Here is a 20,624-nt window from a genome sequence, read left to right as displayed (position 1 = left end):
GAAAAAGGAAAAATAAAAAACATTCTTTAGTTACAATTTGTGCATGCACTGCTCTGTATGTAGTTATATATGTGTAGGTTTGCATACACTATTGCAGGCTTTTCTCTCAAGTACAGTATATACCACTTGTTTGGATGGCCATATTAGTCTAAGTTTTCCCTGTAATTTATGAGATACTACCTGTTTATTGACTCAAACTCAAAACCATAAAGTAACATTTCTCAGGGTTTTACTTTTTTCTATAGGAGATGAAGCAAAGATTAAGGAATTATCAAAAGTTATTAAGGATGATAAACAATTAAGGAAACAACTAGAAAATCGAATAGGTGGACTCGAGGAAGAACTTGCTGATCTTAAATCAGAGAGGGATACCCTACAGAAGGTAAACCAACCCTTATATTTTATGTTATGCTATGTTTAGTAAATGCATCAGTCACCAAAAACCGAGAGTGTTAACTTCAATATTTAACCGAGCCTTTGTACACGCTTTTCATTTGTTCAGGCGAATGTGAGACAAGAAAGCTTGTGTTATTTAAATTTATAAATTTTTATGACTAGTTTCTAATGAGCTACCGGTTTCATCAACTTACTGTATTTTGAAAAATATATGCCCCGCTTGGAATAAACGCCCCTCTAGAGCCTCATTTGGAATAAATACCTCCCTCGAATAAACACTCCCTCCCCTAAAATGAATGTAAAGAAATGTAATGGAAGAAACATCATTCTCAACACATGTTGTGGTACTCCAGTAGAATTACATTTTTTCTAACCTGGTTAAATCAGTAAGTCTTTATGATCACGCAATAACTCATTTTGACAGAAATTATGCATTGTAGTTCCACATTTACATTGAAATTAAGGGTGTTTATTTGAGCATATATTTATCCATGTTACACCCAAAAGAAATAAGCACCTTTCTCGAATATACAACCCTCAAAAACCCTTCTCAACAATAAATGCCCCTGGGCGTTTACTCAAGTTAGTGTGGTATTACACTACTACTTTTGCAGCTAGTTATTATTATTAATACTTACTTAAGAATATTTTAACAATTTTCTTTTTTTCCATTTTAGCATTTGTCTGATCGGAAAAAGAAAGCTGTTTTAGATAAACAGAAGACTGAAGAAGAGTTTGATGAGCTGAAGAAAATGCATGAGGTTAGTAGCTTTTATATTTTTCTGTATTAGATACAAGACTTTGAAAATTTAATTCATATTCATATATAATAGTAAATCCTTTCAATTATAATTAGAACATTGAATTTTGCATTTAAATGGATTAAATAAGTTATCAGCTTCTAATAAGATGTGAATCGAAAAGACTTGACAAAAAACTTATGATGTTTTACTCCAAAAATCCTTCAATTTATAGGTCTATGATTCTAAGAAAGTAGGAACATAATTTTGCTTCTGTTCTGAAAAATATTTTCTAATATCCTGGTCATTTGCACAAGTGTCAGTGCACGCAAAATTTGTCAGTCACCGAATCTCCTGCTTGTTGATGATTTCACGTTATTAATCATAAAGTATTTGTTTATGTTTATTTTGTTTATGATTCCATTTTTTTGTATGCTAATGAAACATTAGCAACTTCAAATTTATGTATCGATACAGGTTAAATAAATACAAAATTGAAAGGTGTTTTTTCCTTTTATTTATGTCATTAAACAAATATTTAAATCATTTAACATTTATTAATAACATATTTTCATTATAAAATATTTTTTCCTCTAATTTTTGTCATTAAAAAAAATTAAACATTTATTAATAACTTATTTCCTCTAATATTTAAAACAATAGTAATGTACAGTAACTAATTGGATGTTAATATCACTGCTTAAAAATATTATTAATGTTTAATTTTTCTAGAAAATTTCCAGAGCTTACAGAAAGGTATTTTAGCCTTGCAAAAGCATGTGTCAGGAGAATTTATTTTAAATACTGAACAATTTTATTTATTTGTATATGCATTTTTTGCCCTTTTTCCTACAGCATTTTAATTTATTTTAGGAAAATATTGATTTCTTTATCATCCTTTCATTTTAAAAATATTTCTCTTAACAATAAAAAAAACTTTAAATTAGTGCATTTAATCCTGGTAACTGTTTTCATCAATAATGTACTCTTTAAATTTAACAAAATATTTCACAAAAACATTTTTCAATAGTTAACTTGCATATACATGCATATTTTAGTATCCTTATCTCTTTCATTTAAAACTGACTGGGAAAACAACATTAATTTGTGCATGAGAGTATGAAACTCTTTAAATAGATTCTTTAATCATTAACTCTAGTTTTCTGGCCTGACATTTGACATTACAAAATTACCAATGGTAACCATATATATCATGCATCACACTAACCTTTGTTTCAAAATGGCATGTATGCAGGTTTGCTGTTGAGAGTTGATATGTTATTTCTCAGTATTTATGATTTATTTTGACTACTACTATAATAATATAACTATAATGAGATTCATTTTTAATGTATTCTTAAAAGGAGGAAATTGATTCTTTAAAATCCAAATTGAGGCAGCAGAAGACATCCAAAGATGTGGCAACCGTTGAACAGGTTGGTGGCTCTTTTACCATAAGGGATATATAATATAGAATTTAACGTTTTTGCTCTGATGAGGAGCTCTAGAAACTCTCGGCTGATTGATTAATAGATCTTTTTTGTATGGCTGGCCATTATGACCAATCTACTCTACTGCCTCTTTTATACTGCCCTCATCAGAGCTTTCAAGATTACGAGAACTTTTTAATAAACAGAACACATGGGTCCTAATGAAGAAAAATCACATATAACATCAATGTTATTTACAGTAATGCAACTATTTTTTCATATTACAGATCTCTCAAGTAGAAAAGGAAATGGAGAAACAATGGAGGGATAAGTGTGATCGTCTGCTGTTGCAGGCACAGGAGAAACATGATAGGATGTACTCAGATCTCAAGGAAGAGAGGGAGGAACTCGAGAAACGATTGGTAGCAACGGAACACAAGGTTGGAAAAATATCATAATGATATTCTATGGTGAGGAGGGTGTGTAGACCCCTGATAGGATTAAAAATAAGACCTGTTAAAGCATATATAAGTTCATGGAGGAACCAACAGGCATCCACCCTTTCCCCTAGGGTGATGGGTTAGTGGTATGCCAGGGCAGGCTCACTGTAAAAACAAAAACTCCAATAGCGAAATTATGACAAGTAAGAAGTGGAAGATGGGAGTGCCATCATGGCGTGCAAGTCAGTAACCCTTCGTAAGAGGGAAAATGCTGACTTACATAAATGATGATGATGATGATGATGATCCATGGAACAATAGGCACTTATGTTTTAATTATTACCCCTGGTTATTTTAATTGTTATCCCCAAGTAAGTTTAATTATTACCCCTGGTTATTTTAATTATCATCCCGATTAGGTATAATTATTGCCCCTGGTCATTGAATATTTATGTACCATATGCAAACTTGACTTTCCCTATTAGAATGGTGCTCAAACTCCCAACCTTAAACTACTACTGTGCCAATTTTTTAACTGTTTCCAATTTGTTGGTTAAATCTCATATTTATTAAAAGATGGTTTACGTTAATTTGTGCATTCGTCATTGTGGAAAGCCTGTAAAATTGCTTATTCTTAGCTGTCCATCACATCGTGACATAGCAGCATAAAACTCATTATTAATTAGACCACAGGCTCTATGGTCTGTGATTAGACACATCCTCTGACTTCTGCAATGTAATGCACATGTGGAACTGTCATGACCTTTATAATTCCAGAGTTTGCAACAACACTTATACATTTTATTTCATTCATTTCTACTGCAGTTGGCAATATTGAAGTCTTCACAGGGGGATGATGCTCAACAGATAGAACAGCTTAAGGAACAAGTTGACGAGATGAGGATATGGAAAGACAAAGTAAGCAAACACTGTTATAGTGTAGAAGCGACTCACTCTAATGAGATAATTATGAAGTTTTCACCTTCATATGACACTTATATGACATCTGCAAGTCTCAAAGCCTACCACATTATTGCAGACCATTGGAAACACTAAAAACAATACAGAGTGTTTAGATTCCTCCACTCCTTGGTAGTGTATATTTAATCATGCATAAATACTTAAGATTGACCAAATACGCTCAAGCATTCTACCAGGAACACCTTTTTCTTTAGCTAACCTGTCTTTTTGTTGTTAAATGAAAACCTGTATATCTGGTCTAATTTCAGTATAACAGTCTCCATGGCAATGCTATGAGTATGAAGGAACGATATGAGTCGAGGATACGTGAACTGATGCAGGATCTAGAAAGGTCAATGTCGAACAAACCACATGGCAGTGTTGTGGAAGAGGTACTAATAACCATTATTCATTATTATTTGGATATATAATGCACCATTCCTAAAGGCAAGCTTGGTTTAGTTGTATTTTGTATAAAAGTTTGTTGACCGGAGATTTTGTGGAAGCTAAAACATGGCAAGGCATGTGTGATAGGTTGTTTCCAATTGTGATCTGTACAGACTGCCATTCAAAAGACCAGCAGATGGGTTCATCCGCCAACCATCGGCCAACACAGTGCTTAGGAAGTCTTAGATTAAATATAAGATAGTCGTATTGCTATGTACGATAGATTACTACAGTCCTTATCCAAGACATTTTTTATTCCTTGTTTCGGGTACTATTTTTTTAAAGATCATCGGAGAAGGGCGGAATAGAAATAAAAATAAAAATCAGTTTTCTTATTTAGGAAATAGTTTTTGCCAAAAACATCCGAAGGAGGAGAAAATAAAAATAAATTTTTATTGGTGAATGTAAAATAGGATGGTTAAACGCTTCAAATTCATATAATTAGGACAAAATATACATGTCTTCTTTTTGGAGATTTCAAGGCAGCAGAAGGCATAATAAAAATTAAAAATTTTTTTTTTCTGAAATTTCCACTTTTTTGTGGTGGCGGGTGTGCTAATTTTTGGCCAAAAATAAAATTTTATTTTTATTAAAAATCATCAGTATATCGGCGGGTATAAGGTAAGGTATAAAAAAGTCTCTTCTTAGGTATAAGTTCCCCCAGCTGTATCCAGGGCTCCTTGAAAGGGAGTCCAAAGTAAGGGCTGAAATTCAAGAAGTCACCAAAATCAAGAAAATTAATTTGTAATATGAATGCCATTTCCTTCAAGCTTGATTAACATTTCAAATGATTTTATTTTAATTTTAGGTAAAGAAAATAATGAACAGTGTGTTTTACTCATTGCGAGAAGAATTTGAAGAGGAACGCACTTACAAAGGTACAGAGGTGCTGAGTACAATTATGAGCACAATCAAGGTGAGGGTTAAATGTATGTCGAAGGATAGTAGAGATTTCTTGCTCAAGAAATAAATGTAATAATAGACATGTTTATATTTTTTTAAATACACATTATGAATATAATAATGAATGTAAGCTGGTTGAAATGATTGGTGAAAAAGAGATCAGGATCTCCACAAAATTGAGTGTTTAATTGTTGCCATTGCAACATCATGGTGGAGTCTATATTTGTTTGTTGTAATGTCAGCAATATTATATACCTGTATATATATTATACTTGTCATGCTTAACAACAATAATTATATGTATATGTATAGGTCACAAATGTATTCTGAGCATGCTCAGATGAGTCCTAATGTTGCCTATACATTTTGACCAATCCCAGGTTTGCTAGCTAGCTATAGACCAATCATAAACATTAAAACACCCTGTGTATATAGCCCTTTTTTTAAAAAGTTAAAATTATAATGTAATTTTATTACGAAAACCATAAAGAATTTTTTAAAAATGACAAAATAAATATATAAATGTATAAAGATGCAGAAATGAAAGTTTAAATTTATAATTATATAATTAATTTTTTCATATAAATATTGATTATTCAGATAAATTTGTAAATATTTTATTGCACAATTACTCAATACATTATTGATTGTAAATTATTTGAATATTACATATTAATGGTTGTATTATTGGTTGTTACATCATTTCCATAAAAGTCTCATGAATTGGTAAAAAATACTGATCTATAATATACCATTACCAGTCATCTGAAGTATATTTGGATTAGAATACATAGATAATTATAAATACCTCTTTAGTATGCATATTAATTTGGGGTTTTTAAAAAATAAGGTTTTACTATTTTTAACATGGATTATCTAGGTGTTTTAACTCTCTTGCGAGTCACAGGAGTTTCCCTGAAATTGGGACGATCCCCTGTACCCCCTTTCCCACAAGCATGTTTTCACTAGTGAATTATAAATAGTGTCAATCAACGATGCTGATCATTTTGCATAAAGCCTGGTTCCTTAAAAATCGCTGCTTTATCGCTACAGTTTTTTAACTGCAATCCTTGCACTAGCATGGCAATCCCAGAGGGAATCGGGGAGGCTCCCCAATACGACCAAGCAATCAGCATCACCAAAAGCTGTCGCCGATAGCATGCAGCGATTTTGTGGAACCAAGCTTTATCAAATGTCTAAATTTTTAAGTAGAAATGGGACATATAAAAAACAGTTAATGGTTAAACTGCTAAACTGTATTTAGAGTAGAATTTTCAACTGTAAATCAACTACTGTTTCAAAATTCAAATGTTTTCTTGTGTCCTGGTTCATGGCTGCTTGATAATAACAAAGAAAGTATGTGGACTGACAAGATACCTGCTTTTTAACATTTTTTGAGCTGGAAAATCGAAGGAGAGAATTAGTTTTTGATGTCTACATTACTTACAGGCTCCAAAAATACTGTTACCATGGGTTTTTTTTTTAGCAGAAATGTGTTAAGATATTAACCATGTTAGAGAAATGATATATATATTTATAATAATTTAAAATGGATATTAATTATTGAATGTCGGCTAAGGAAATATTGGTAAATTTGGTCGCTGTTTAAAACAGTTTTCATCTGGAATTAATTTAGTACCATGATTTTCCTTGCTGACTTCATCTCCATACCGAATGTCTTTCATTATTCTTTTGCAATTATCATTCATAATTGATAGTAATTAATACTCAGCAATTGATAGGAATCAATACTCAGAAATTGATAGTAATCAGTACTTGGTATTGATAGTAATCAATACTAATCAATACTTTTAGAGTAGAATAGTTAGGCAGATGTGTTTTAGCAGCAAAAAAGACTGTTGTCTTGTTAACTATTAGGTATATAATAATATTATTATTATTATTATTATTATTGTTAACATTAGAATTAATTTTAAGTCTATTGATATTCGTATTACTAAAGTAATATTTCTATTGTTATTGTTCATTGTTATTACTATCAACATTAATCACTGTCATTATAATTTTGTTATTAATTTGATAATAATTTGTGTTGGTAGTGTTATAATAATTAACATTATAGACATGTTTGTGTGCTGATGAAGTCCTTATGAAGAATGTGCAGCGTGTACGTAATTTTATATGAAGATGTAGTAGTGTGCATGAACACAGGCAACTGGCTGGCCACCAGCTTCTGTATTATGGAAATAAATATTGATCAAATTTATAAACATAAAGGAAATTAATTGTATATCTGTGTTATTTCCATGTCCTCGATTAGAATGATTATTTTTATATAAATATATAGTGTTTGAGATAAAATCTGATAATGCCTTTAAAAATTGTTTAAAAAATTGAAAACATTGAAAATGGTATTTACGAATTAAATAAAAATGAAAACCATTAAGTTTCTGCTGGTTTACCAAAAAAAAAAAGGATCTAGGCATGCAATATAGGTATTTTTTTAATTCTTAATTCATATAGATTTTTAATTGGATGCCAAATTTGTCAAAACCTTCAAATATTTTATTTAATTCTTCATGTTTATTAATTTAGCACAACCAATGAATCTTTATTTTTGTTAGCATGGTGCTTTTAGAAATCATATTTCCTCTTACCTGATTATTTTTTTATTAAATTAAGATTGTAGATATTTCCTATTTTTGAAAACATTAATTTCTCTACAGAATCTAGCTAAAATTCCTTATTTTTTCTTGGGATAGTTTTGCCACAACTACTGGAATCATTTATAGAGTTTGTTTAACTTAAAAGTAATAGTAGTCAATATAAACCTCCGGGACAGATGTGGGCTTAATATGGCATACAGATTTTTCACAAAAGAAATTTATTAATTTGGAAATGGTTGAGGGCATAAAATTACAGATCAGTGCATTAGACAGTGTTTGGTTTTCAATGTGATTATGGTGCTCCTGCCCTTCATGTTGTTCCTAATTTTGAAAGATATATTCACCTTCCGTTACCCCACATTGTTAGTCGTCTGTTCGCAATACGTTGCCCCACAATTATCATCATATGATCACCTTATGTTACCCCACCATGATTGTCATCTATTTACCTTGTGTTACCCCATCACGGTTGTCATCTATTCACCTTAAGTTGGTCCCATCATGATCATCATCTGTTCACCTTACCCCACCATGATTATCGTTTATTCACCTCACCGTGATCGTCATCTATAATTGCGGGTGCTGTTTGATGTGTAAGTAGTTAGCATGATAGTTCTGCATACATGCCCTGCATGCCATGTGCATGTACACTATGTATGTATGTATCGAGAATTGTGACCCTGAGGCCTTGCATTATGTTTGATTGCATGTATAGGGTATGTCTCTCCCCCTCCCCTCTTCCCACGTCGATCACCTGCCTACAGTATGTTTCTGGAAATGTTCTTTGGTGAACATAGCTTGTGGTGAAGGTAGATGTTGATAATGTCTAGGTATGGATCCAGCATGGATGTATCTTTGTGCCCCTAGCAAGGGCTGTCGGATGATATTTAAGCTGATCTGTTTTATTCAACATAAATTGTTCTGTTTATTTAATACATGAAATGAAATTAATATGAGAATGAGTTGACTAAGTATTCTAAGTATTCTAATTTTTTATTTTCTGTGTAAGAATGTTCATTAATAATGTATTTAGCAACGATCATTTTTTTTTTCAAATTAGTTTTAAAGCAAATGCACAATATATTATTTATATCTTTCTTATAGGTACTCTATGAAATAATTTGCTAGTGAATACCATATGCCTTTGTGTGATGCATTGTGGGATATTGGGTAGTAGTGGATTACACAACAGTACTAGTCCTCAATATGTTAATGAAAAACTTTAATCGCTTGCTTTTTCTTTTAATTTTTAGGTTTTGATCTCATTTTTTATTATTTTAGGAAACGTTTTAAAATCCTACTATTTTAAGTGGCACAATTAATCTGATGCCATTTTGAGCCAGCAAATATAATTCAGTGCGTGTTAAAATGTTAGCATTCGGAGCTTTCCAACGCTGAATGGCTATGGCGTCAAGTATTCTACCTGAATTTTGACATGCCTACTGATCGTTAGATTTTACTTCATTTTTTTAAGCGAAGCCCCATATAAAATATTTGTTTTTACCAGTGATTTATTTAATTTCAGTTGATTGTTTTATAATTTGTACTGCCATTGAGGTAAATTGAAATTTGTTAATTTTTACGATATAATTTTTTAGCCAATGCATTAACTATTTCACCTTTGTATTATACTCTATAGGCAGTGACTATGAAACTTGTCAAAGGGGAACCAGATAATGAAGCCGAAAGTGATGAAGATGATGAGGAAGAAAGTAGTGAAGGAGAAGATGAAGTAGATGAAGATGATGAGGAGGAAAATGAATCTTCAGGTAAATAAAATTAAAATATTATTAATAGGGGAAAACACTTTGCAATTTTTTAGAGAGTTTATATAGGCTACTACCTTGACAGAATTTTTAGATAGGTTTTCCAAGTTCTTGATTTCTTCTTTCGATACTGGAGTATTAATCGTAAAGTCTTCAATGATACTTCCAAACAAAGAAGCAACAACACAAATTTTATAAGCGAGATGAACATTTTATTAGGCGCAAACATGTTTTGTTGTCTTGGCACGTCATCATCTTGAGTGCTAGTATGTGTAAGTGTTATTTTAGAGCTGAGAGTAAAAGAAACACTGAATACTAGAGCTGTACGATTAACAATCCGGTATCGAGGCAAGAAATCAGGTAGTTAGAAAAACTATCCAAAAATCTGCAAAGGAAGAAATCCATAAAAACTTTCTAAAAAAACATTATTATTGTTTTTTGTTATTATTGTAAGTATTGTTAATTAATTTCGATGTTAATCAGAAAATATTAATTATTAAAATAATTAACTCCCCAGACATATTTAACAATTTTCCCCTTCAAATTGTGAACAGTGAAAAATTGTCTTTAAAATTAATAACATGGCAGTTAATAGTTAATAAGAAGAGGGCAGAAAATATTATTGACATGCTGGAGATTAATGTGCATGCTGGCTATTTAACAAATATATATATTTAACTTCTTCCAGCTGGTATCCAAAAATCATATACTGAGTCAGTTTCAGCACAGAAGGAGGAAGCTACACCCGTTGGGACAGCATCTGGACAGTTGCAGCAAGTGCCTGCACCCCCAGAAGAGACTGAATGCAGTATTAATATGCCAGGCTTGTCAGAGGCTCTGGCAGATTTAGAAATCAGGCAGAGGAAGGAAGAAGAAGCAGGAGAAGTATATGAACGTGTGACAAAAGTGAAGAAACCAGGTGTGTTGCACGCCTTGCAAAAATGCTTTCTCCCCCAGTTGCATCCCCACTGAAGCAAAACAAATTAATTACTAGCACTCCAAGCCCAAGTTTTTAGTTTAGTTACCTCACTCATCAGGAGTTAATGAAGTAATCTGGGTGCTCAAGAGCCTTCTAAAGTTTTAGGAATGTTGAGAAGTCTCCTGATGCAGTCATGCTCAAGGAATCAAACACCTTAGGATACACCACTTGTTTGACCATCAAGGAGGATGAAGTTCATTACATTTTTATTAATTTCAGAAGTATTTGTAATATATAATATCAATGACTTTGCAGATGCTGATAGTGCTGTGACTAGGCAACCATCTACACCGCCACCATCTGCTGATGAAGAGTCTGATGATGAAAACACTTCTCCAGTTGAGCCAAAAGTTAATACTATTTCAGAGACAATGCCAGAACTACCAGAAATCACAGAAGAAGAAGAGGAGGAGGAGGAAGAAGAAGAGGGTGAAGTGGATGAAAAGATTGCAAAGGAGGTTGAAGCAACAGACGAAAAAGCATCAGAACAGCCAACAGTTCCTTCAACTGAGTCTCCAAACTTAGATGACCTACCAGATCAGCTTCCAGATATTTCAACAGCTGAGGATGGTCTGGAGGCATCTGAACCAGATAAAGACCTCTCACCAATAGAGACTCCTCCAGAACTTCCACCAGAGTCACCACCACAGGATTCACCAGATTCACCCCCAGAGCTTCCACCTGAACTTCCCCCCGATGATGAAAAGCCAACAAAAGCAGCAAACAGGTGAATACATTGGTTTTGTCAAAGAGAATTCAAAACAACTCTATTTTGATTGATGCTAAAGATACAATAGTATAGAGTAAGCTATGCTGTTAAAAAACATTTTGAACACTTGTAATTTGTCAGGACTTTTTGTAATATTCAGCAGCACAGTAACGAATCTTGTTTTATACTATTTCTCTTTTACTTTGTTTCTCTGTATATCTGTAGAGGAAAATAGGCTCCTTCTCTCTTGCAGTACTGTACCAAAGAAAAAGAAACATGTTGAGATGTGTATGGGAAGTTTCTATGAGTATATATCTGCTAAACAACAAATATGATAATTATATAATCATAAATATAATAGATATATAATAAATTTGTGCTTCTTTGTCCATTTCAGTATCTTTGATGATGATGAGGACGATGATAGTGATTTGTTTACTGCAGTACCAGCCAAAAAGAAGATCCAAAAGAAACCAGTCTTGGATAACAATGATGACGATGATGATGTAAGTAACATTATTGTGTACATAATTTCATTGCCAAGATTATGTATAAGAAAGCATGTAGTGCTATAAGAAGTTCTTCCAATTCTATGGGGGTGGGTTTGGGGAAAGGGATTCCATGATTATTGGAACATAATCTATGACTGATCCTATGCTAAAGCAGAGAGAGAGAGAGATAGAAATAACCTTCCTTCCCTTATCTTCCCTTTGAACCAAATTTTTGCGCACCACCAAATTTACTTAGTTGTAAATTTATGTTTCAGCCAAGGAAGCCTCCACCACCCCTGTTTGGTGGAGCAGATGATGAGGATGATTTAGACTGGTTAAACACATAAAGAAGATACAAGAACCAGTTGTTGGGGTAATTCATTAAAGGCAGAATTAGAGCAAACCTTGTACTCATATTATAACTTTCTAGTTAGATAAGTAAATAAGTAAATCTATACTGCCACAGATGTATCAGTAGTTTCAATTGGTTTTTGCCAATCTTTGAATGGTCCAATGGTTTTTGTGTAATAGTGTTCAAAGATAAATGGATTTTTTTTACTGGTTTACATCCATAATAACCACCAATGGAGAGCAGCAAACATAGTACATTGATTGTATCTATGTTACTAAGGTAACTTTAATCATTTCTTGGACCTCTTAGCATCAGCTCAGCAGAATAAAAAACAAGCCTATAACTTCCATTTAAATGTTTAGTTAATTTGTTGTGTTAGAAACAAGTTTTTATTGTATGTCAATGTTTGGTTTTTATGCAAAATTTAATGAAATTAATTCTTGATTTATGTTTATTTTAATCTTAGTTATAATCATAGTAACAATGATATTGTTTATTATAAAAGGTTGTATGTCATGAATTTGCTATTTTGATTAAATCAGTGCTGTTTACACATCTCATGGTTTCAAATATTCATTTAGATTAGATGCAAATAGAACAAAATATTAATATAAAAAAACCTGCACTATTTTGGCAGAATGTCAAGAACCAAATAAATATGTGCTGTTTAATACTCAAATAGAAATTTAGCTAAAACAAATTAACAAATAAGGTATTAATAACGACATTAACCAGATATGTAAATAACCAGATAAGAAATCAATTAAACTAGAGTATAACCAGATAAGATATTTATGAGATCGGATATTAACCAAATGAATGGACAATTGACAAGATAACAAACAGATTCACCAAATGACAGACATGTAAATTGCTACATGATATTGCCGACAGACACTGGTGACACTACATACTATGTTTAATCAGAGAGCCTTCCCTATTGCTTTGGGAAAGCTACACAATGTAAGAGTTGTGGTTAAAACATGGTAGCGTCAGTGTAGCATCAGTGTAGCAATTTTATGGGAACCAAGCTTAACCTGATTATTTTGAAAATTAGCCTGATAAAAATTCATCATAGGTTAACCAGATAACAAATTAAACAGATTATTGATGAGATTAACCAGATAAGAAGTTCACATTAGAGATTGGAGCATCATCAACCAGATCAGAGATTAACCAGATAAGAAATTAATAAATAATAACTCAGTACTTAACAAGTCCTTAGCCACTATTAAATTGTGAAATATTTTATTGATGCAAAATATTGTTTTTATTTCATATACAATATATATTTTGAAATTTTTTTTTCCCACTTGTTTTTTTTATTAGGCAAGTATGATATGTATGCAGTTCTTTCAATATAAATGATTATGACTAGATGATTGAATTGGACCATTTCAGTGTAATAGTAGTTACAAGAGTAATTTTAACTTTTTATATTAAGGGATTACTTCTGTTTAAGGATGCATTTAAATATTAGACAGTGTCACTGCCTTTTTAAAATATTGTGTGGCATATCCAATCATGTAATCAACTTGTATTTGCTGAGGTCTTTCCTGGTCTCTTATAAACTGGGGACTGGAGCTTTTCACCTGAAAGCACTCTGGTCAAGGATCTGTATTAGGAGTGCTGGGTAGTAGTATCAGGGGCTTGAGGCCCATGTCACGCATTTTGACTGGTGGGTTTTGGGCTGCTCGAAACCCCACCCCTTCCCCCAGACCGTTTCTGACGGTCATTGCGCCACTGTCTTGTATGTACCAACAATCAAAATTTGTATTCTGACAACACATTCAGATCAAGTTTATTATTTAATATATTGCTTTATTATAATCTATAATATATATACAATATATATGATTTATTGAATTAAATTCAAGAAGTTTGTCTGATATAAAACAGTTATAAACGTTGCGATGGTTATCACAAGCAATTGTAGACATTTTAGCAGTAGTTTGCCATAGACAGGTATTGAAACATTCCAAGAAGAGAGCTCTCAATGTAACTTGTGTACAATAACTATTAATTTGATTACACTGTGCCGTCTACATAGTGTTTTGCAATCAAAATCAATTTGACAAACTAAATAAAGAAAAACAAAATAAGGAAATTATTAAGGGGTTGTGTCGACTTGTGTCGTATCTAAGAAAAATTATACATACAGTTATGTATCCTAGCAGCATACCAGAATGAGGTGACCTAGCAAACTAATATTTTGTAACACTGTATAATGTAGTAATTTTTTATAATTACAGTGTTTTGTTACCTACTCATTTTTGAGTACCAATGATAAATGGAATGTTCATCTACAATGAAAATAATCCTGTAAAACAGTGCCCCATAAAGATATAATATCCATAACATCTGATAACTAGTAGTGAAGGCAATGGCAATAGAAACAAACAAATGTCAAGTTGACATATTTAAATGTATTTCACACAAATATTTTGTCCACTCCTGTGGAATTCATCAGTGTAAATGATGAAGTCCACAAGAGTGGACGAAAATATATTATATATATATATATATAGTAATTGAAATTGGTATTATCTATGAGATAAGATCAATAAGTAACTTTTTCATTTTTCATTGTATTGTATAATTGTATGTTAATTTAATTATGAATTATTAAAGGAAGAAGTTATCTTCAATCAAATATATAAAGTTTGCTATTCGTTTGCATATTCATTTGGATTTATATTTAAATAACAATTTGCATTCTTATTTGCATATCTTTACCTGTACATTTATTCAAAATGGATGATATTAAAATCTTTGACGGGAATTGGATTTGGTCTATGTTAGCAGTAGACTGTTGATTTAACTTGGCTTTAGAGGTAGTGTGAAGATCCGATGAGGGTGAGATTTACTGACTTCTTGAGTGTAGTACAAGGGGATATGTTATCTAATTGTGTAGCCCCTTTGCAAAGCAGGTGTCAGATGATCATGCTTTTGTTAATCCTGTGTTTTGGAAGAATGCCATTCCATCACAAACTAAGCTTGGTCACTCAGTTTTTATTTACATCAATTTATTTCAGCATATGACAAACAAACAAATTATGAAGGGGGAATATTTCACATCCAAACATCACTAACATTAATGCATTAATTTACCATATTTGGAACACTTATCTTCCATAATTTTTAATAATAATTAAGAGAATGGTAGTAGCAATGGTATGATAACAATGGTGATGGTTATTTAGTTGTTGATGATCAAGTTATATTATAACGATGATTAAGATACGACTAGATTACATTACTTCATTACAGTTTATATGCCTAATGGAATATCGCCAATATTGGGTAACCACAGCTGTATGGTAGTAGCAATGGTATAACAATGGTGATGGTTATTTAGTTGTTGATGATCAAGTTATATTATAACGATGATTAAGATACGACTAGATTTAGACTTGCCACAAGTCTCTTATTTTTTTAATTATTTTTCTCATTCTGGACAGCGCCACCAACGAAAAAGTTAATTCAGAGTCGGAATATTAGATAAGATAAGATTTATTGGTTCTCTCTTTTATAACAGAGGAACACTCTCGCGCAGGAGAGGTTCGACCCGTACAACAGTTACAAAACAACAACTGACAATATATAAAAATGAATTATTGAAAAGTTAAATGAGTAAAGAAAAAATACTGGACAAACAAAACAAATGTTACTCTCATTATTCTGTAGTTATTAAGGAATAACTTAATGTACAAAAAAAAAAAAAAAAAAATAGAGAATTCAATTACAGAATATAAAGTAAATAAATAAATAAAAATGACAAAAATATAAGTTTATTAAAGTACAGTAAATAGCATAAAAATTAAATATTGGTGGTAATGTTTTTCATTAGTTCAGTTCTTTCAGTCATTGCTTTTGTTAAATATGTTTTACAATGGTTATCAAATATGTTACAAATTTCAATATTCTGGTATGCATCAAAAATATTATCTAAAAGTAAGTGGTGCCTAAATTCACACGAACCTTCGAAGAAAATGTCCCAAAAGAACCTATTAACTTTACACAAATCAGTTTTCAAATTTTCAAAACATGCATTTTATAGAGGATAGGCCTTCACAATCAAATAGAAAATGGTCGACCATTTCTAATTCTCTTTTTTTGCAAATAATACAATGGCCCGAGTGCATATCTGACCATGCCGTTTTCTGCCTTCAAGATCTAGAACATTAGTTCTAGCTTTAAACTTTAAATGTGTACCTGTAAAATTCAATTTGTCCAAAAGGTAGTATTCTAAATTTGGTATATTTTTGTATTTAATGTAATCCTTCAGTGATGATTTTTTAGTTGCTTTTTGAAACCATTCTTTATTATTGTTATCTGACATCATATTACTAAAAGATTTTATCCACTGAGTATTTTGTGGTTCCATATTATATATATCATTTAGATCATATTTGTCTAATAATGCTTTAATGTTATCGATCCATTTCCATCGTGTAAGTGATCTAACCTCCATAAGTGATTTACATAGTAGTCTAGGCAATCTATCCTCATCCATAGTTTTAAGCCTATCAAAATATTTTATTCTAAATTTGTTTTGAATCGTTTCCATAGATTGCCACCCTAAGTCACCAAGTAAAGCTTCATTGACAACATTCCTTGGTGCTTTCAGGATCATTTGAGCCATCTGATATTGCAGGTTTTCAAGTTTGTTAACTAACTGTTTACTGCCTGGGACCCAAACAGGACATGCATAGTTTATTGTAGGAAGACCAATTATTTTCCACAATAAATCACCATAGTATATCCTGTTGAAGTCTTCTTGGCAATCTTCTTGGCCATCAGTCAATTGACTTGATATAGGCAATTACTTTATTTCCTTTTTTGATAACCTCTTCAATATGATCATTATATTGTTTTTTCTTGATATAATTGTACAGAGATATTTGTATTTATCTGTTTCACTTAATAAGGTTATTACCTAATTTCCATTTTCTCAGCTTATTTACTCTTTGGCCAACAAATACCTGTGATTTTTCTAAATTAAACTTAAGTTTGCAGAGTACTGAGAACTCTGCAGCTGCATCCAAGAATAGTTCAAGGTCATGTTCATTTTCACCTATTAAAACAACGTCATCGGCCCAAAATAAATTTCCAATTTGTGTGTTGAAAATATAAATTCCTAATTTTCTTTTTTTAATGATTTTGTTAAGTTCATTTATATATATAGAAAATAAGATAGGTGAAAGTGGACAACCTTGCTTAACTCCTTCCTTAGTTTCAAAAACATCAGATTTAATATCATTAAAAATAACATTACATTTGACATTGCCGGAGTACATGTTCTGAATAATATTTAGAAGTTTGCCCTTTATGCCTACAATTTTAATAGCTTGTATAAGTCCTTGTCTCCATACAGAGTCAAAAGCCTTTTTAAAGTCTAAAAAGGCAAGATGTGTCTTCTTGCCGCCTTGTGCTTGCCTTGTAGCAAGAATACTTTTTAATATAAATATATGGTCTTCACACCTTCTTTTTAGAATCCGGGAAAAAAAAAAGAAACCGAGTATGGGACGCCAGTTGAATTGGGTATGGCGGGCACTAAGTGCAATAAAGAGTTAGTAACCCAAATTTAGGGCCTGGAACCCAGGCTAGACTAGATTATATACTTCATTACAGTTTATATGCCGATTGGAATATCGCCAATATTGGGTAACCACAGCTGTATAGTTTAAATGATGATTGTACTCCAAACAAAGTTTCTTTTTTAGAGGGCCTGGTACAGTAATTGGAGATACAGTTTTACTTTGATAACCCCAGAACTTTGGGATTCAAATGCGATAACATAACTCCACTAGTTGTAAATTGCTTTACAAAATATATTTTTAAATAGGTCAAATGGTGCTAATTTGCGCTTATTACAAAACCTGATCTTCGTAAATGCTTTGGACTTCAGAGTAAGCTTTGTTATTGTCGTCATTTGATGTATCGATATCGGTATAAATATTGAGATCTTCGTAGTGGCGAGGAGTTAGAGCAACTTCCATCGGATCTTGGTACTGAGAATTCTGACAGTGATACTGGTGATGGATTTCCTTTTCTTTCCTCTTCTAAATAAAAAAGAAATCAACAAATGTTGGTAAATCTTTGCCATAAAAAGTACTTATTTTGAAATATATTATTTCCTTATAAAGATTTTTTTTTATCAGAATTGTGTTGTGCTGTTAATGTCAACACTTACATAGATGTATCGGCTTATTAAATAAGTCGGAACGGAACCAATAACCAAAGCAATAACTGCTGTGAGTGAAATGATGAGATCCGTAGGCTTGGATGGACATTCTTTGGACTGTGAATCCGGACGACCTGTGTACAAAAGTACAATTACATAATTGATGTTTATCTGTTTTTGTTTTTGTTTTCGCTCTTGAAGGCTAATGGGAAACTTTATATGCAATGGTAAGTACTGTGGTGCTACTGGTTTTATCGATAAGTTGTCACAACAGTATAAAATATGCTATGAGATATGGCTCTATAAAATACACTAATATTAGTAGAAAAATATAGACGTACTGTATAATTAAATACATACAATTGGACAACAAAAATAATACAAGATGCTGAAATTTATTGAACAGCTGTCGATAAAAACCTAGTATTTCAAGGATTACTGAGTTGTAAGGGAAAGGCAAGGTAGGCCATACATATTACGACTTGTTTATTAAACTGCATGTTAAAAAAGTCTGACTGCTGATGGAATAAATGAATTTTTAAACCGATTAGTCTTTACTTGAGGGTGAATTAATCTACCAGACTTACTGAAAGTGATCGCATCTTGGACTGGGTGGGTAAGATCATATGCATTGTAATTTCGTTGATAACATGTCAGTACATGAATATTGTAATGACATGTTATCTTTTTATTATTAATTTTTTAACGCCTGTACCTATACCGTAATCTTACTAGCTTATTTCAATCTTATTCAGTTTCTTCTTATTTTAAATTCAGCTTAAGACCCTGCTGTGTCCACGCTTTCCAACTTGTGGTTAAGGATAATAAAGAGCATCCACGAATATTATAGGCCTATCTATTTCGAAAATGTCTAGTTTTGCAAATTTCCCTAATATCCTTTCTGTCTCGGGCTCTGCCCGTTCGCTGTCATAATATTGTTTTTGTGTTTGCTCCATTTTTATATAATCAACTCTAGCGCCGCCACAGCAAACATGTGGGTACAAATTAGGCCTAAAAATTAATTGTTTGCCCTTCTTTTTTAATGATAAAAAGGAGTGGGTGGATTTTTTTTTTCAAGGTTACTTATCAGATGTAATAAAAATAACCCACAGTTGACATTTTGCTATTAATGTAGGCCTAGAATGGAAATATCTTACATCAGACAACAACTTTAGACAACTTTGTAGTGCATCTGGAAAAAAAAAAAAAAAAAAAAAAGGAAAGAAAGAAAGAAATTAATAAATTCACTCACATTTTTTTAATTTGTAAAAAAATTTGTTTTATTTGTTTTGCTGCCCTTTTGTTTTTCATTTAGTTAAAATACCCCCAAAATTGTAGGCCTTAGGGCCTATATACAGTCGTACCATCTTTTTAGTCACTTTTTGAAGTTACGTTTATGTCATACCGTAATTGCTTATAAACGAAACATAAATCATCAGGAACGTTTTTACGATAATTATATGTTTAAAGAATTAAAGAGCAGGTCCTATTTTACTACAATCGAGGGCTAGACTAAGATGATATAAAAATACAAACAATTGCATAAAATACATACCGATTACTTCCAAGTCAATTTGATTGCTGGTTTTTCCATTTTCTCCTTGTAATTGGTTGCTTTCAGCTTTACAGGTATAAATGCCAACATCGTCTGGAGTTGCAGATTCAATGAACATTTCTAGTGCGTTTTCACTTGTACGAAATATGGTGGTGTTTGCGGTACTGTGTGTTTGTCCATCTTTATACCATGAAATTTTAGAGACTGCCGGGACACCATCAGGTTTCCTACATGACAATGTTACCGATTCACCTTCATGCACTCTGGTTGCTGAGGTAGTGAGAACAGGCCAATCTAGGTCTGAAAATGGCAGAATTATAGTGTGCAGATCTCCCTCCAATTAAAGACCACTTTTGGGACCGGGGTTTTGGTGGTCTTTAGCAGGTTTGGTCTCTAATTAGAATCCTCTAATTAAAGACCGGCACTAAAAGTGTTCTTAAATATCACTCTTTAGAGGGAAATTAAGAAATTGCTATAATAAATGTAAGAAGTGCTTTAGGATGGATTTAAAGTTACTGTATGCTGCTGTTGATTCTTAATATCTATTTATGGGTAGTAATACACCAAGTCCTGCTCTAGTCTACCTAAATATACATTACAATAAACACAAAACATCATCTTATGTTGTGTATTATTTTGATG

At 32.0% G+C, this 20,624-nt stretch overlaps 2 protein-coding genes across 9 annotated transcripts in view; one reads left to right on the top strand and one right to left on the bottom strand.

Moving 5' to 3' along the window:
* Nucleotides 1-14,348, top strand: part of LOC117118589 (FK506-binding protein 15-like) — a 74,493-nt gene extending 60,145 nt beyond the window's left edge. For 6 of the 8 annotated variants that reach the window (XM_033263209.1, XM_033263212.1, XM_033263211.1 and 3 more), the window contains 13 exons: nt 246-382; nt 1,074-1,157; nt 1,869-1,892; nt 2,501-2,572; nt 2,854-3,006; nt 3,832-3,924; nt 4,236-4,358; nt 5,222-5,329; nt 9,583-9,712; nt 10,398-10,628; nt 10,944-11,415; nt 11,795-11,903; nt 12,164-14,348. In XM_033263209.1, the coding sequence (XP_033119100.1) occupies nt 246-382; nt 1,074-1,157; nt 1,869-1,892; nt 2,501-2,572; nt 2,854-3,006; nt 3,832-3,924; nt 4,236-4,358; nt 5,222-5,329; nt 9,583-9,712; nt 10,398-10,628; nt 10,944-11,415; nt 11,795-11,903; nt 12,164-12,235 (1,808 nt within the window). In that variant the 3' untranslated portion in view covers nt 12,236-14,348. The remainder of the gene's footprint in view (nt 1-245; nt 383-1,073; nt 1,158-1,868; nt 1,893-2,500; nt 2,573-2,853; nt 3,007-3,831; nt 3,925-4,235; nt 4,359-5,221; nt 5,330-9,582; nt 9,713-10,397; nt 10,629-10,943; nt 11,416-11,794; nt 11,904-12,163) is intronic. The other 2 variants (XM_033263215.1, XM_033263210.1) reach the window with 1 other exon arrangement.
* A 3,691-nt stretch (nt 14,349-18,039) lies between these two features.
* On the bottom strand, nt 18,040-20,100 carry LOC117118667. The gene is made up of 3 exons (XM_033263339.1): nt 19,983-20,100; nt 18,437-18,561; nt 18,040-18,305 (listed from the first exon to the last, which is right to left on the bottom strand). The coding sequence occupies exons 1-3, from the start codon at nt 20,098-20,100 to the stop codon at nt 18,114-18,116; spliced, it is 435 nt and encodes a 144-aa protein (XP_033119230.1). The 3' UTR covers nt 18,040-18,113.
* Between the last annotated feature and the right edge of the window lie 524 nt (nt 20,101-20,624).

This window comes from Anneissia japonica, unplaced genomic scaffold (genome assembly GCF_011630105.1).
Source record: "Anneissia japonica isolate Jap-2015-1 unplaced genomic scaffold, ASM1163010v1 scaffold376_len1572418_cov194, whole genome shotgun sequence".
In the NCBI taxonomy this organism is placed as follows: Eukaryota; Metazoa; Echinodermata; class Crinoidea; order Comatulida; family Comatulidae; genus Anneissia; species Anneissia japonica.
The sequence above is the reverse complement of the archived record's forward strand: the minus strand, read 5'-3'. Positions and strand labels throughout refer to the sequence as shown.